Raw genomic sequence first — 17,562 nt, 5'->3', positions numbered from 1 at the left:
TTTGTAGAAGCCTTTGATTTTATATTATTATTTTTTCTGTGACGACATTCTTTAGCAAAATGTCCAGGCTTGCCGCAAATAAAACATGATCCCTTTTTCTTCTGAAAATTCTTCCTTTTAAAGTGTTGTCCACTTTTCTTTATTTGAAGGTTCACATTTTTTACCGAAGATTCTTTCTTTTCCATAGTGTGGACCTTACAATCACTTTGGACAGAATTTTTCGAATCATGTAAGCGTGACTTCGAGTAATCTTTCCAATAGATATCCTCTTCAATTATAAGATTCTTCTGAAGTTGTTCCAAAGAGATATCCTCAGTTTTATGCATTAGTTTCTTCGAGTAATCTTTCCAAGTTGATGGTAGTTTTACAATAATTGCAGCAACTTGAAAAGACTTTGGAAGAACTATTTTGAGAACATGAATATTATTAACCAGAACCTCCAATTCATGAACTTGCTCTAGGACAGACTTGTCATCAACCATTTTATATTCTAGATATTTTGCAATTAAATACTTGTTTGTACCTTCCTCCTCAGCTTTGTATTTAAATTCCAGTGCGTTCCAGATCTCCCTTGCCGACTTTATCCTCGTGAAAAGATCATATAATTGGTCCGAAAGTGTATTCAGAATGTGACCGCGACACTACACTTCATCTTCCTCCCGTTTTGCCTTTTGCTTTTTGATTTCTTCTATTTCCTCCTCAGTAGGTTGTTTGCCATCTGCACTTGGTTTTGGATCTTCTATGGGCTGTAGGTTGGGGTTGAGGATGTAGGAGATCTTCAATGCTGTAAGAAGAAACATCATCTTGTCTTGCCAGCGAGAAAAATTGTTCTCGTCGAATCGGTCCAATTTGATCATGTCTTGATTCATCACCTTGATTGATTCCGACTCCATCGTAGCAGAGATATTTCTTTAAGATTTTTAGCTTTAAAAATGAAGGAGACGGAAATTCTGAGGCGTGAAACACTTTCCTTAAAGAAATATTTGCCCACACTTGATATTCAAAGTTGCTGCGGGTTAATGCAAATTTTCTTCCCATGATACAACAGAAAATGAAAATTCCAGTAAACAAATCTGGAATTTTCCTTAATTCGTTGTGAAACAAGTTTGTAATATTACAGATGTTTTTGATAAAAAAGATTCAGAAAAGAATGGTTTTTTTTAGATATCTGAAAACATAAACTATTTATAGGTTTGAAAAGGTGCTTCAAACAGTCATAACTTTTCAAAACACCCCTTGAAGCAAACAGCCACTTTTCAACAGTCACTTGTCTTTTCATAAATTTTAAAATTCAAAATAACATTAGAAATAATATATTCAATATATAATTATATATTAAAAAATAGAACATTTAAGAGCGGCAGCGGCAAGCGCGCTAAGTACTAAGTACGTCTAATAATCGCGTTAAAATCGCGCTACCCGCACGCGGGTTTAGAAGCCTACACTTTGATCCATTATTCAAAGCACAATAAGCATTCAATGCTTTTAAACCTCTAAAAGAATATTCAAAATTCCAATGTGGGACTATCTTATTTTTTAAACAAACAAATACTAACAGACTATGATAGATGTGAAAGTCCCTCTCATCAATATATTAAAACTCTGAAGTTATAATAAGTCTTCGAAGTTATGATAAGTCTTGAGAATTATAGTTTTATATTTTAACAGGTCCCCGCGGTTTGGACATCCTTTTTTATAAACTTAAACTTACATAACTGTAACATTTTTTAATCTGCATTAAATTAGTGGACAACAAAAAAATCAAACCTGGGTTGGCGTTGATACCATGTGAAAGTCTCTCTCACCATTATATAAAAACTCCGAAGTTATAATAAGACTCGAGGATTATAGTGTTATACTCTAACAATAGACATTTAAAAGATGTTGGATTTCCACTTTTGAAGCTTCCAATACGGCTCTCATTCCACGGTCTTGAGTTTAATTCCGGACTAGCCATAAAAAAAATGATGGGTTTTGAGTATGAATTTGATTCCTTGAGATTTACAGCTACGCATTGAAAAACGGAGCCAACGAGTTTAGATATCCTACACTTTCAACGAATGCACTGTTCGAGCATTTTTCATAATAGGAATTTGGGATTGTCACGTCCGACAGATACCTCAAATGTGATCTATGAAAATAGGCACTAATTTTAATTATATTTGTCATTAACTCGAATATTCTCAACAAAGTTCAGGCACAACAAATAAATAAATGTCTGGCTGAATTTTATCCTTCATACTAACCCTCTTCAATAAACATTGCAAACAAACAAGATGTAGTATAGATTTTTCAAAATCTTGTTTACTAAAAAATAAAATCCTTAGAAATGTAGTACACAAACCCATCAGCTCTGTGAGGTGACTATGTGGGTAAAAAACCTATGTCAACCTGGTTTGGCGATCAATATACGTAATCAATTTTAAGTATAACCAACTAGAGCACAAATTGGTACTATTTTTATACCATAGACTCAAATATGTTGTCACTCCTCGCAATCAATATAAACTAACAAAGGAGTTCATCTCGTCATTCTAATGGAGTGCATACGTCTGGCGACTAAACAAGAAAAAATAGCAAGAAAATTGACATGGAGTTGCATGCATATATCATTTGCAAACAATTCCCTCTCACACGAACTTTGCCAATAAATAAAAAAGTACATAACTAGTACAAAGAAAACTCGTTTGCAGCTACTGATCAAGGTTCAGAAATTAACCAAAAAGGGGGAAAAGAAGAAAAGAACATTTGCATTTCCTTTGGACTCAACTGCTTCAGTGGGACGTTTAAAGCTACAGAAAGTAGACTGTAAATTTCAGAGGAAAAAGAGCTTACCCGCCCTGCATAAAAACTCCTTAGCACAACTACCACACTCATAGAAACATATACAACAAACCCCAAAATAAAAAAGGTGTTTTTTTCCTTACATGCAAGAACCAAAAGGAAGAAAGAGTGGGTTTAAGTTTACAATGGGGGCGTCTTTCTTCATATCAAAAGTACAAGTAGATACTTGCATACATATATATGATAATTTACGATCATTTCGTTTGCTGCATCTATTGCTTTTGGTTCAGAAATTTCATCTAAACAAAGGACCAGTTGACGAACATGAAGCAAATGCAGTGAGCTTCCTCTTCATCATTCAACACCTTCCACGCAACTGCTCTCTCGTAAGATATTGGCCTTCCCATGCTTGAAATACATATACCTCCCTGAAGGCACCCGAAACCCTGCTAATTGAAATAAAATATTTTCAAAGTTACAAGAAAGTGCAAACAATTACAGGGAAGATAAATAAAAGTTAAAAAGCAAAGAGCAATTTCAAGATTAGACGATGATAAAAAATTCATTGAGATAAATGACCTATCTTAGAAAGAAATATTCACAGGTCTCAGTTCATTAATGGTCCATCAAAAAAATGTCTACTTTTGGATCTGCATGATATGTACACACTAATTCAAGGGTAGAGATCCAGTTAGTGCACCATTAATGTAATGGACAATGACCACTAGTAAAACTGCGGTAAAAAAGGTTCACCTAGGCACATTCAAACATGAAGTCAATTTCTATTCAAGATTTATTTCCTTTATTTTAGAATCGATATGTACGTTTGATAGGGTTTTTAATCATAAATTCCAATCTCCTTCACTTTGATATAACCCCTCAAATCTTCAATAAAATAACTCCTTAAAATATTCACTTTAATAGCCCCCTTGTCTTCACACAGGGTTGAAGGCTATTGCAGTTATTTTGAGGTGTATATGAAAATTTTTAATATTTTTAAAGTGGTCATACAAATTCTGAAAGATTTGAAGGGGGCATCATGATGACCAGACTGGAAGGGGTAACTTTAGAAAACCCTATTTATATTTTATAAATAGGTGTAAGAGTTAAAGACCTGCTGCATAATATTTGGAAACTCGGTGCAGAGGGTTTTCCGGCCTCGGTCATCAAATATCTTTTCCAAAGTAATGTCTTGAAGGGCAATAAGAGTTGTCTCAAGCATGTCAAGTCCTGCCTGGTTTGAAAAGGTGAAAACCGGCATTGCCTGCAAAAGATGACTAGAAGAGGTAAGCATCATTCATTGGATCAGAATTGATATCAAATATAATCTAATTATCTATCATCCATGTCTTTCCAACAGGTATAATTGTAAAGAGAGGAACATCAACACATATACTTACTAAATGGCAACTTCAAGTTATCAACTAGACATCTTGCCATCAAAATGGAATATGTTGTTATTGAGCATGAGCCAAAGGTCATTAAGGCTCAATAAAGAATTGACCTATTTTTAAGTATAATCGTCAAGCTTACTGGCTTGCTCGAGGTTGGTGCCAGATTTCTATCAAATATAAATTACCAACAAGAGACATTATGATCTGTCAAGGAAACAGCATCAACTCTAAGGAACAGAGGAAAAAAGGAAATAAGGTAACGAGCCTACGGCAATTCTTTGGAATGCATTTGGATGTCCAATAAAATCACGGAAATGTGATTTGAACCAGATTTTGGGAAAATGATCCAGTCACTTTCAGGTGAGTGTTTGGATAGGTCAGAGATAAGAAAATCTTCTACAATCATGATATTGGTGATTCCTAATCTGAATAAAAATTTCATTTTTTATTCTCTCTTGTGTGCATATCGTAACTTACCTATGAAATACCTATGAAAGATTATTTAATTCCAACCATCTTGTAGCCACTAAGCAAGCAGAAAAAAACATTAACCATGCAATTTAGTCATTAATTATTAGAAAGACATTTTAGGCCCATGCAACTAAGGAAGCAATTGTTGGGAAAAAAACAGGACAACAAGACCTTTCTCGTCTTTGAGATGAGATGAGAACAAAAAATAGAAGAGAAAAACAAACAGAGAGAAAGACTGCACATACACAAGATTTACTGAGGTTCAGCTCAATTTGAGCCTACGTCCTCACCCGCCCCTTCTTCACCATTTCCATTAATAATCAAATGAAAGCTTACAAATAGTCTTCTCTCAAATTAGTATAACTTAACTTGAGGATCACTTTATCTCAAACTCACTTGAGAATTACAGGTTGTATGTGGTTCTTGTTCTTACTTCTTGTTTTCGACCTCACCATCTCCACTCTATTTATAGGAAATATATGCCTCTTGGGTACACCACATTCATTGTATGGGGAAAGTCCAAAGACCAGCCCTTCCTTCTCCCAATGCATGGAGAAAGACAACCTATTAATGTTGCATGCAGCTAATTTATCATGAGGATGAACGTCGTTCCCTTCAATCTCCCCCTCCATCCTCATGAGGAGAAAGTTTTCAAACAGTAGTCATATCTGCCTTTCTTCGACAGAAGTCATACTTCACTTTTGGTAGAGGCTTTGTCATCATGTCAGACGGATTTTGGCTTGTATCAATCTTTTTAATGTGCATCAGACGATTCTCCAAAGCATTACGGATCCAATGAAGACGTACGTCGATATGTTTTTTCCTTGAGTGATACTTGATGTCGCTCTAACTGTCACAATAAAGTGTACTTCTCTTGCTTAAGAGATAGCTCCTTCAGAAAATTCTTCATCCACAAGAGCTCCTTGCTGGCTTCTGTAGCAACGATATACTCAGCTTCTGTGGTGGATAGAGCGATACACTTTTGTAACTTTGATTGCCATGATACAGCTCCCCCTACAAAGGTAAATAAGTATCCAGATGTGGACTTTCTTTTATCCAAGTCACCTGTCATATCAGAATCAGTGTAGCCTTCCAAGATAGGTTTTCTATCTCCAAAACATAAAGAATATTTAGAGGTTCCTCTAACATATCTTAGGATCTACTTTACTGCTTCCCAATGTTCTTTACCAAGATTGGCAAGATAACGACTTATCACTCCAACCAGTGTTTTTAAATGCGCACTGAGGCGCGCGCCTGAGGCGCGAGGCGATTCGGCGCACTGGAAGTTCGCCCCGCAGCTGCTTCGGAGCGCTGCATGTTCGTCGAGCGCGCGCCTGAGGAGCGCCCCGCAACGCCCGAAACAAGCGCCCAGGCGATCGCCTCACTAACAGGTGAGGTTCGAACAGGTACTTCTTCTTTTTTTTCCAGTTTTTTTTTCTCGATTTCTTTCTATTTTCTTTTGTTTTCCAGTTTCATTTGTTTTTGAACCCTTCTTTTCTTTTCTTTTTGTTTTCATCCGTCGCTCCTTCTCCAGTTTTCATGTTGTTACTGTTCTGTTCTTAATGTAATGTTAAAATTTAGTGTTAAAATGACGTTACTGTTGCTCTGTTCTTAAATTAATTTTATTTTCTAGTTTCATTCTGTTATTTTGCTACTTATTTGCTTTGTTTAATTAGATTGCTTGCTTTGTTTTGATTTGATGTTAGTGAACTCTTATTTTGCTACTTATTTGCTTTGTTTAATTAGATTGCTTGCTTTGTTTTGATTTGATGTTAGTGAACTCCTTAAGTGTTCAAGCTCTTTGTTTTGATTTGATGTTAGTGAACTCCTTAAGTGTTCAAGCTGCTTTGTGTTTTTGTTTTGATGGATAACTTGATTTGCTTCAATGATTAAAACTTTATTTTGTGATCTAGTAGTGTATATTTTATTTATCTTGAGTCTGAGGTTACATTTTCTGTGTGAAATTTCAATTTTTTATTGAGTGCGCCGCGCTTCACTCGGGCGCGCGCATCGCATTGCGCCTTGCGCATGTGCGCGTAAACTGACATTACGCCCCGCATTGCGCCTCGCGCATTGAAAACACTGACTCCAACTGCATGTGCTATGTCGGGTCTTGTACAAACCATAGAGTACAACAAACTTTCGACGACCGAGGCAAATGGAATGCTCTTCATCTCCTCCTCCTTCTCACTTGAAGGGCTTTGTTGTGTACTTAGCTTAAAATGAGCTGCTAGCAGTGTGCTGACCGGCTTAGAGTTCAACATATTGAACCTCTCCAGAACACGTTCAATGTATCTTTCTTGTGATAGCCACCACTTTCTCGCACTTCTGTCTCAAGAAATCTCAATTCCCAATATATGTTGTGCTGCTCCTAAGTCTTTTATGTCAAATAACTTGCTCAGCTCTTTCTTTAACCTATCAATTTTAGACATATCTTTTCTAACAAGCATACCATCAACATATAGAGAGAGAATAATGAAATCACCATCCGAGAACTTTTGGGCATAAACACAACGATCTGCAGATGTTCTTTTGTACCCAAGGTCAAGCATAAAAGAATTAAACCTTTTATACCATTGTCGCGGTGCCTGCTTGAGTCCGTACAAGCTCTTCTTCAATTTGCAAACCAAGTGTTCTTTACCCTTTACCTTGAAACCCTCTGGCTGCTCCATATAGATTTCTTCTGCCAAATCATCATTGAGGAATGTTATCTTCACATCTAACTGTTCAACTTCAAGATCATGAGAAGCAACAAGACCAAGAATAACCCGAATAGAAGATATCTTAACAGGAGAAAAAATTTCTTCATAGTCAACACCTTGCTTCTGACTGAAACCTTTCACCACGAGGTGAGATTTGTACTTGACTTGGTCATTTCCTTCATTCTTGATTTTGAACACCCATTTGTTTTTCAAGGCTTTTCTGTTCTTAGGTAGCTCTATCAAGTCATAAGTGTGATTCTTATGCAAAGAATTCATCTCCTCTTGCATAGCTTTCTTCCACTTTGCACGATCATCATGAACTTGCGTTTCATGAAAACTTTCCGGTTCACATGCATTTGTTACCATAGTATACTCTAAAACATGGTATCTATTTGAGGGTTGTCGTTCTCTCTCCGACCGTCTCAACTGAGATATTTGTGGCTGATCCATATATGATGATTTTGCATGTTCATGCCCCCCTGATCAAAAATTAGGAAACCTACAATTTCTTCTTCTTCCTACATATCTTGACAATCATTATTTTCTAACATGGGAGAAGAAAAAACAACTGGTGTAGAGATTAGATCTGGGATGATATGAGTGTTTTGTGGCTCATCTTCTTTTTCAAAATCAACAAGTGTTTTATCTTCACAAAAGCATCCCTGCTCCTCACAATTTTCTTATTTTTAGGATCCCACAACCTATACCCAAATTCATCATTTTCATATCCTCCTAGATGCATGGAATAGCTTTATCAAGTTTTGTTCTTTTCTCCTTAGGTACATGTACAAATGTCTTGCACCCGAACACCCGCAAGTGAGAATAGAAAATATCATTTCCGTTCCAAACTCTTTCAGGAATATCTCCATCCAAAGGAACTGAGGGGGACAAGTTTATCAAGTAGCAGGCTGTTCGCACTGCTTCTCCTCAAAATATTTTTGATAATTTTGCTAAGGATAGCATACTCCTTATCTTTTTCCCAATTGTGCGGTTCATCCTTTCTGCAATCTCATTGTGTTGTGGTGTGTGGAACAATCTTTTGATGTCTAATGCCATAAAAAAAACAATAATCTTCAAATATCCTTTAAGTATACTCACCACCATTATCAGTGTGAATGCACTTCAAGAGCTTTCCGGTTTCTCTTTCAACTTTGGTATGAAAGTCTTTGAAAACTTCAAAGACTTGATCTTTGGTTTTATGACATACACCCACACCTTTCTAGATGCATCATCTATGAAGATCACAAAGTATGAGGCATCACTAAAAGTTTTTTCATTTATGGGTCCCCGCATACATCCGAATAAACTAAGTCTAATATGTCAGTTTCCTTTTTGTTATAACTTAACAAAAGGTACCTAGTGTTGGTTTTCCAATCAAGCAGTGATCACAGTGAGATAGTGTTATACCTTGCATGGATGGAAAACCTTGCAAGCGTTTGTAGCCCTTTCTCGCTCATGTTGCCAAGCCGTTTGTGCCACAAATCCATAGAGGTACATTCCACTGTTCCAAGTTCATCATTCTCTAAGTGAAACCGAGTCTTATAGAGTGCAACACTTCTTTCCTCTCGCTAATACAAGTGATCATTTGGTAAGCTTCCAACATCCTTTACTAAAGTTGCTTGTATATCCTTCTTCATTAAGCTTGCCAATGGAGAGAAGATTGGGATGAATATCAGGCACAAATTTAACATCTTTTAGAACCACCTTTGTTCCAAGGTTAGTAGTAACATAAATATTTTCAATGCCAAAAATTTGATAAGAGTTTTTATTACCCATTTTTACCATTCCAAGATTACCTTCACAAAGCGAAGTGAAGTAGTCCTTCCTGGGAGTAGCATGGTAGGAAGCACCAAAATCAATCACCCATTCCGAGTCTTGACAAGTAAGATTTGCACAGTCTTCTTCACATGCCAAGAAAAACACAATTTCATTATCCCTGACAACGGCTGCCTTTCATTCATTTCTTGTTTTTCATTTGTCTTTCCTTTCTTTTGTTCTCGCTTGAGCTTACGGCATTCTCGTTTTATGTGTCCATTCTTCTCGCAGTGATAGCAACTAATGTCCTTTCTAACCTTTGATTTTCCTCTTGACTTGTCTCGATTCTGAGACTGTCGATATTTGCTCCTCCCCTATTCTCGGTAACAAGAGCATGAGAATGGGAGGATCCAGATAACTTTCTTCGTATTTCTTCATTCAAGAGGCTGCTTGTAACTTGGTTCATGGATACAACTCTGTCAGGTGCGGAGTTGCTAAGAGACACCACCAGCATCTCCTAACTATCTGGTAACGAGCTAAGCAAAAGAAGGGCTTGAAGCTAATCTTCCAACACCATCTTCATGACTGCAAGTTGATTTATAATACTTTGAATTTCATTTAAATGTTCAGATATAGAATCACCTTCCTTGAACTTGAGATTGACAAGCTTTCGAATCAAGAAAGCTTTGTTGCCGGCGGTCTTTCTTTCGTAGAGATCTTCAAGTTACTTCCACAAGCTGTTAGCCTAAGTCTCATTTGACACATGATGAAATATAGTGTCATCCACCCATTGCCGAATGATGTCGATGGTTTTTCGGTCGAGCTTCTTCCAATCATTTGCCGTCATGGACTCTAGCTTAGATGATTCACCTTCAACTGGCACATAGAGATCCTTGCAATATAAAAGATCCATCATTTTTGCCTTTCATATCATCCAATTGGGCCATTCAAACTGATCATTCGAACGCCGCCGACGGGAGTCTTCATCTCAACACAAGATTAACAACCTCGCTCTGATATCACTGTTGGGGAAAAACAGGACAAGAACTTTTTCGCCTTTGTGATGAGATGATAATAAAAAATAGAAGAGAAAAACAAACAGAGAGAAAGATTACACACAAGATTTACCGAGGTTCGGCTCAATTTGAGCCTACGTCCTCACCCGCCCCTTCTTCACCGTTTCCATTAATAATCAAATGAAAGCTTACAAATAATCTTCTCTCAAATTAGTATAACTTAACTTGAGGATCACTTTCTCTCAAACTCACTTGAGAATTACAGGTTGTATGTGGTTCTTGTTCTTGCTTCTTGTTTTCAACCTTCATCGTCTCCCCTCTATTTATAGGGAGGATATGCCTCTTGGGTACACCACATTCATTGCATGGGAAAGTCCAAAGACCAGCCCTTCATTCTCCCAATGCATGAAAAAAAACAACCTATTAATGTTGCATGCAACTAATTTATCATGGGGATAGAACCTGTTCCCTTCAACAGTCTCATAAATCCTCATGTATCTTAGACAAAAAGTAATCTATTTATATAGGAAAGATGATGATCTGCGACAGGGAATTGAAGTCCTCTGCATTGCAATACATACGCAAAGAAGAATGGAATGCGTTGTTCAAAGAATTCTTTCCCTCTAAATTGATAGGAAGTATACTGTTAACTGGATGCATGCTTGATATCCCTTTGTCATAATAACATTCTAACATTCTGTATGAACCCCTCGCATCCCTCCAACAACCTTTAGATTGGAAGCATCTTCAACCATATTGCTCACTTTGGAGAAACTGAAGACCTCCAAATTCCAAGGTCACATCAACCGTCCAGATTGGATAAAGCCATTCAGTTTCCTTAAGAGATGATTATTCTCACTGCTTTTCTTATTGGCACTCAGGCAATGAGAGAGGTTATTGAGCCATGGCCTGCTAATACTTTCTGCTCGAAGATGAATAGTCAACTTCCTCCTTTTCTATCGGCAAAATATTGTATCATACCATAATGCACATACCTAAGAACCATGTCTTGTCTGTATTTGACATTTTTGACTTATTCTGACTATACATACATAAAACATCTCATACCAAGTCGATTCTCTTGTTCTGACTATACATACATAAAACATCTCATACCAAGACGGTTATAGAATATACTGACAGCAAATCATGCTATGTTGGTGGATTGACATTCTTACTAGACCTAAACATTTCATAAATAGTTAGCTTTAGAATATAGGTGATGAAATGAATGCCATAAAATTGTTATGGATTGTGATGATCAAATGGATGAAGATGGACCTTGTATGCACAAAAACAACACATTTATTAATTATTATGAATGCACGCTAAAAGAAAACAACTTTGCAGGAGAGAGAACTTATGTTTTACTCTTTCCTCCATTCTGTTATAGTGTGATTCATGGCATTCGACCATGGATTATTCACCATTGACATTATCAGAAATCTCTGCTCTATTGGCAGAACTGATGCAGGATAATCAAAGAAAGATGTATGCATTGAGAGTTTGCTGAAGGCTTCAAATCAAGCTTTCAGGAAATTAAAAACATAAAATGGCAGAAAACCAAAGGTGGAAAAGTCATCAATTATATAGCACAGGCCTTTCTATCATGATTTAGACACATGTTTGACACCTGTGCTGTTCGTAACTTTTGGAACTTCCTGTGTATCAGCCTGTGGCATTTATATATGTATCGATGTCAACAAGGCCAGTAGTTACTAAGAAACTACATGTTGGAAAATAGCCTTGTATTTCAGCCCTAGAGACAACAGAAGAGTCGGAATCAAGTGAGAAGTGAAACACGGTAGAACGAGGTGAAACGACGAGCAGTGGCTGCGGGACCGGCTGGTATACCGGCCGGTCCGACCTTCAGTTGATCCTTTCTAGATTTGGCCTGTTTCAGAATTTTATTCAGGTTAGGACTCCTATATGATATTGTATCCGGTTTTAGAGGGGCTTTCTAGGTCTAGGGCTATAGGGGAACATTCTAAGGAGACTTGCATATTGTAAGAGAGAAGTAGAGAGAGCTAAATGGATAAAACTAGAGTTTGTGAGAGATCTTTCAGTGAGATGAGAGAGGGCCTCGTGTGGGATCTATCTAGATCATCTGAATAGTTTATCTTAGTCTCTAGGATAAAAGAAAACTCAAATCAATCCCCATGGATGCAGGCAATCCACGAACCATGTAAATGCCTTGTCTTTGTGCTCTTGTTCCTTTTTTCGGATTTATCGATTTCGAAGGCAATGCTTCCGCATTGATCGCGGGTTGGAGCACTATGACCAGTCGTCCGGTTGCAGGTGTCGTGCACCAACACTACCCACTCCTATTTGCAAACTCACAAGCACCCAATCAGAGCTGCCTCATCAAAGAAAGCTGAGATCCCCATTTATACGTAAGATGGACAGTTCATCTCACATAAAAGTCATACAAGATCTACCCACATCAATTACTACACATCAGTCACTTGGAAACTTAAGGAAATCTTCTAGACACTTGAAGGGCATTCGAGAAAAAATCAAGCATCGTTTCGGGACACAAGACTTTACTATGTCTAACCTCATGGTCTCGTAGATTATTAGCACAGTGGGAGAACCTGAAATATCGCATCATCAAGCAGATTCAACGACATTTTGCATCTTCCCTTGTCAAATTTTCCGAAATTTTGAGCATCATATGCATATTTCTACTACGCCTCCGAGAAGGCAATTATGTCCTCATATGAATATCTTTTCTCCTCCAAGTTATGCTAAACAACTCAGTAGCAGATTTTAGATATGATTAGGTAATTCTTAATTTAGTTACCTTCGAGTGTAGATTCTACCAGAACACCCCCATAGAATAGAATAGAATAGAATAGAGTGCTCTATACTATTCACGAGTGATTGAGGGTTAGTTTGGGAAATTTTTCCTCTTGTGTCTATGATGCAAAGTATGCAAACCATCCCAATCCTTTAGAGATAGTTCTGATAGGATCCTTATTTCGTTACCTTCCTTATATATGTTAGTGGGTAGTTGTCACAGTTCTTAACAGTTATTCTCTGTTCCTAGCCTGAGGCCACTAGCTCCCATCTGTCTTTCACGCCAATTCCCTTTTTATCTTCTAATAACTTGATTTGTTCCCAAAAAAAATGTACTTATTTCAATCATGAAATCATGATAGATTTTTAGCATGATAATCGCCTTCAAAATCTAGAGACCATAATAGTCTTAAAACTAGCTGCTCATTTCAGAAGTAAAAAAATCTCACTTTTGCTAATACATGGAACAATCATGTCCAGTGGCTATACGTTTCTTTGACATATATAACCATAAATTTTGTCTCCATACTCCAATACAGTTCTTCTCCAACTTTTAAATTTCCTATCCCCCCCCCCCTCTCAATTCCATTAACATTGATGCTTCAAATTTCCTATCCCCCCCCCCCTCTCAATTCCATTAACATTGATGCTTCAAGCCTTCAAATATTTACAAAGTATTGTTACTAGCATACAATATTCTCTATCATAATTCCTACAAAATCATGTACTTCTTTAAGAAAAGACATTCCTCTAAATTTACACGGGAAGCAGCTAATGGCCTAGAATACAGTAAAATTATGATACAGTTGCAATAGAGAGGACTATGTAGGACTCATGGGGGGCAAGGAAAACCTAGGTGAACCTATGTGAAAAAGAGGATGAAACAACTTCTCTTGATGAGCAGGATCTGTGCAAAATTGGCAAGTGTCACATGACCTGCGTGCATGTATAAGCAGATGCAACTATCGAGTAAATAGAAAAATGTTCTAATCATGTTAAGGTTTAAAAAAGGACACCTACATAAATGACAAGACTAAAGGACTGAAAAGATTTATAGCTGAGGATTATCTGAACGACTTGAACCTGAACTTAATTCAATAATGAAATGGGAAAATTGCCTTAGTCCCTTGAGATTTAAGAGTCATGCTTCCTCCCCCCAAGAAAAGAATCTAATATCTTTACCTCCCTAGCCTTCGAAATTATACACTTGCATCCCTTGTCCTCACTAACATTTTACATTATCTCAAAGATAACCTTTTTCAGATCTTCATCTTCAACCTCTCAACCTTTCTCAGCCATCACCCCTCTCCTTGCCCCACTCCTGCTGCCACCCGCCGGGGATCTATCTTGGGCTGCCTCCCACCGTCATCTCTCCTCCGGCAAAATAATCAGTAAAACTTATCATTAGAACAAGATATACCCAATGCACGTAGAACAAAGATCATTACCAGACAATGATTTTGTCAAAGCCTGAACTACTGAGAAAATCGAAGAGTGCAGTTACCTTTGGTTAGCAAGAAACCCCGGAATAGACTAACAAAATGAATTATAAGCATTTGTAAATTGAATTTAACCATTGGAATTGGAACTATTAGCCTACTGTTATCCACTTGCAATGACTGGAGCTCAGGCAAAAATATCAAATTCTCAGGGATTAAGCCTACAAGCTCGTCGTTATTGAGGCAGAGAAGCGTTAATGAAGTAAATTCATCAATAACACGAGGAATTGAACCCGTAAATGAATTACAAAATTACAAAGTAAATGGTAATCTTTCCTGGATTGGGACCGTCTCTCACTGTTGAATTACTGTCCTAATTGGAAAGTTTTTATCATTAATTTTGCAGAAGGAGAAATCAACGGTAAGAGGTGGCCTAGGAGAGATCGCTGGCAAGCAGCGAAGGGGCACGGCAAGGAGAGAGGTGGTGGAGGGTTGCTGTGAGGTTGAAATCGAAAATTGGAAAAGGTATTTTCAGAATAATTAAGAATGTTCGTGGGGACAAGGGGAGTAGTTATAAATTTTCAAAGTTTAGGGGGGTAAAGACATTAGAATCTTTTCTTGGGGGAGGAAGCATTACTTTTAAATCTCAATGGGCTAGATGCAATTTTCCCTAACAAAATTATTAAAGTTTGTAAAAACTTCAAGAAAATAAGAGCATAAACATTATCATGATATCTTGGTGGCCATTAGCAAAATAAAATAAACTGGAGAAAGACGTGCAAACCTTCAGAGAACAGCACATAATAGCATCTGCATGATGCCAAAGTGTTTTAAGAAGTGAATCACTTCCTTCAGCAGTGGGTTTAAAAAGATCAACTCCAGAATTACACCTGACCAATAATCAGAAGTTATATAAGATAATTGAAGAAAATATTATTTCTGTTTGTCAGAGGTATCTACGTAGGTCTTACTGCATGAACTGGTGAAATTTGAGCTAACACAATCTATGACAGGTCCTTCCCCTCACCTTCCTCTCTCTCTCTTCCTTTTTTTGTTTAGGTTTTAGATATGATTCCGTCTTGATACTATGATATTTAGCTTGCTTGGGAGAAATTTATACATCTGAAGAGTTCCACACTAGGAAAGGCTGACCCGTCCTCTGATATTATGCTCACAAACATTAAACATGTAATACTTCTATGTTAGGCTGAAGAGGCTTCAATTATTTCAGAGTCAGCCACCATTAATATTCTAACCAGAAAGTATTTTTGGTGTGCTGTGTGAGTAGCTCAATCCATAGTATATCAGAAAAATAAAGTTAAACAGGTGATCAACATACAAAAAATACACGCATACCACAAGCAATATGGTTCTTTATACCAAATTTTATGGTACTGCAATGGATTGATGTCTTACCTATAGCTATTACAGATCCACCGAGCAAGTGTGACTGCCTCAGGACTTCCTGGTGGTGGGTGGAGCACTCCATTGCAACCAAGACGAGAAGGTGAGAGTGCCAAAGCAACCCTCTGGACAGATGATATTATCTTGCGGATGTATTGCCTTGCCATGGTCGCCACATTTTCTTGGAGGTTATTCTCATAAGCAAATTGGAATGCTATTGTCATCACAGACTTCATGCTACCACAAGTGCCAGCTGAATCACCACCAACTTTGCTTTTTGTTTGTCCAACTTCAAGAGCAGAAGCAAGGTCTAGAGTGCGATTTGGACTCGAGTTTTCCTGCATCAGAAAATATCTTGTAATGACAAAACAAGGGGTCCAGAATACATATAACCAAGTTAAACTCCAAAGACTTGTTCACAAAAGAAATGTTGTAATTAGTAATTAACATATATCAACATACAATTAGAGATTTGATTCCATGTCGCTGTTATAAATGACTCACATTCACAGAGTCAAGGGGAATAATGCGAAAACCAGAAGGCAATAAAGGGGCATCATCTGCAAAAGATGCATCAATTGGGGCAAAGACTAGCTCAGAACAGTTGCCTATAGCATTCTCATCCACGCCACTGCAGACCTGAGAAAACAGTTGATAGCATGAGCATCATACCCCATCCCTACATTTATATACTTTAACTTCCAAAAACTAAAACGAATTTATTTTGAGAAGCCACAAATAAATACAATTGTCTTGCAAATAATCTACTTCAGGTTGAAGACAATTCAATTTTCTTATTCATTCTAGTTGCAATGCAAATATTAGTTTTCTCATCTTACAAGCATATATGTCCAAACGATATTGGTTGATGTACAAACTCCTGGTTCAGCATTTAGTCTTAATACTAAGATGTTCTAATTTTTTCACATGCTGTCAGAAAATGATGCAAAGTTGATCTCTTTTAACTTCCATATTTTTTACTGAAATTTAAAGGAACATGAAAAGTCACCACTGTCAAATCTGTCTCACATAACAAAAACATAATACGTGCACAGTTGACTTACTTGAAGGAGAAACAGATCTCTAGGCATAGGAGCATCATGAATATGGCCGATATTCTCTAACTTAAGGACCTCCAAGAACTGTAAACACAGTGATAACAACATAGAAATGAGTGGGAAACAGAAAAGCACAACAGAATCACAGAAAAATGAAAAACACCACAAAATCGGTAAATGACTGATAATGACCTTTACGTAAAAAAGAATGATTTCTTACTTCTTCATTCTCAAGTGTATGAGCCAAAGGAAGTATAACCTGGCCCCCAAAGCCTGCAAACTGGGATGCAGGTAAAGTGCAAGGAGTAGCTTTGACAGCTACAGCAGAGTAAGCATCAATACTGCTGTCTGCCCATTCTGATCGGTGTTCTCGCAAGAACCTTAAGAGCAATGCTGGGGAGACATTCTGTGAGAGAAAAGGTTAGATTTGACAGATATGTTATATATACGATCGACAACCAGCAAAAACCGGATATCATTTTCAAAAAAATGCTTATCGCTACTTCTATAATGTTAACACTAGTGACTACAACTTATTCATTCCACGAAAGAACTAAATAATCTTGAATGAAAAAATAAACTTTAGATATCTATTGAGTTGGCTCCAGCAATGTCATTGGCAAATAGTTGATCATTTCAAACGAGCAGAGGTTACTATCAGAGTGCAGTTGTTGATGCCTTTGCAGTTCAAATTAGATGTCGCTCATTAAGCATTTTTTTAAAAAAGGGTTCATTTCAGA

At 37.2% G+C, this 17,562-nt stretch overlaps 1 protein-coding gene across 2 annotated transcripts in view; it reads right to left on the bottom strand.

Annotated features, from left to right (window-relative positions):
- The window catches only part of LOC109844536 (homeobox-leucine zipper protein ATHB-15-like), a 19,292-nt gene continuing 4,464 nt past the window's right edge, over window positions 2,735-17,562 (bottom strand). For both annotated transcript variants that reach the window (XM_020413608.1, XM_020413607.1), the window contains exons 14-20: window positions 17,043-17,228; window positions 16,829-16,906; window positions 16,269-16,403; window positions 15,777-16,102; window positions 15,145-15,250; window positions 3,899-4,048; window positions 2,735-3,230 (exon numbers count right to left, since the gene is read on the bottom strand). In XM_020413608.1, coding sequence (XP_020269197.1) covers window positions 3,084-3,230; window positions 3,899-4,048; window positions 15,145-15,250; window positions 15,777-16,102; window positions 16,269-16,403; window positions 16,829-16,906; window positions 17,043-17,228 — 1,128 coding nt within the window. In that variant the 3' untranslated portion in view covers window positions 2,735-3,083. The remainder of the gene's footprint in view (window positions 3,231-3,898; window positions 4,049-15,144; window positions 15,251-15,776; window positions 16,103-16,268; window positions 16,404-16,828; window positions 16,907-17,042; window positions 17,229-17,562) is intronic.

This window comes from Asparagus officinalis, chromosome 6 (genome assembly GCF_001876935.1).
Source record: "Asparagus officinalis chromosome 6, Aspof.V1, whole genome shotgun sequence".
NCBI classification, from domain to species: Eukaryota; Viridiplantae; Streptophyta; class Magnoliopsida; order Asparagales; family Asparagaceae; genus Asparagus; species Asparagus officinalis.
The sequence above is the reverse complement of the archived record's forward strand: the minus strand, read 5'-3'. Positions and strand labels throughout refer to the sequence as shown.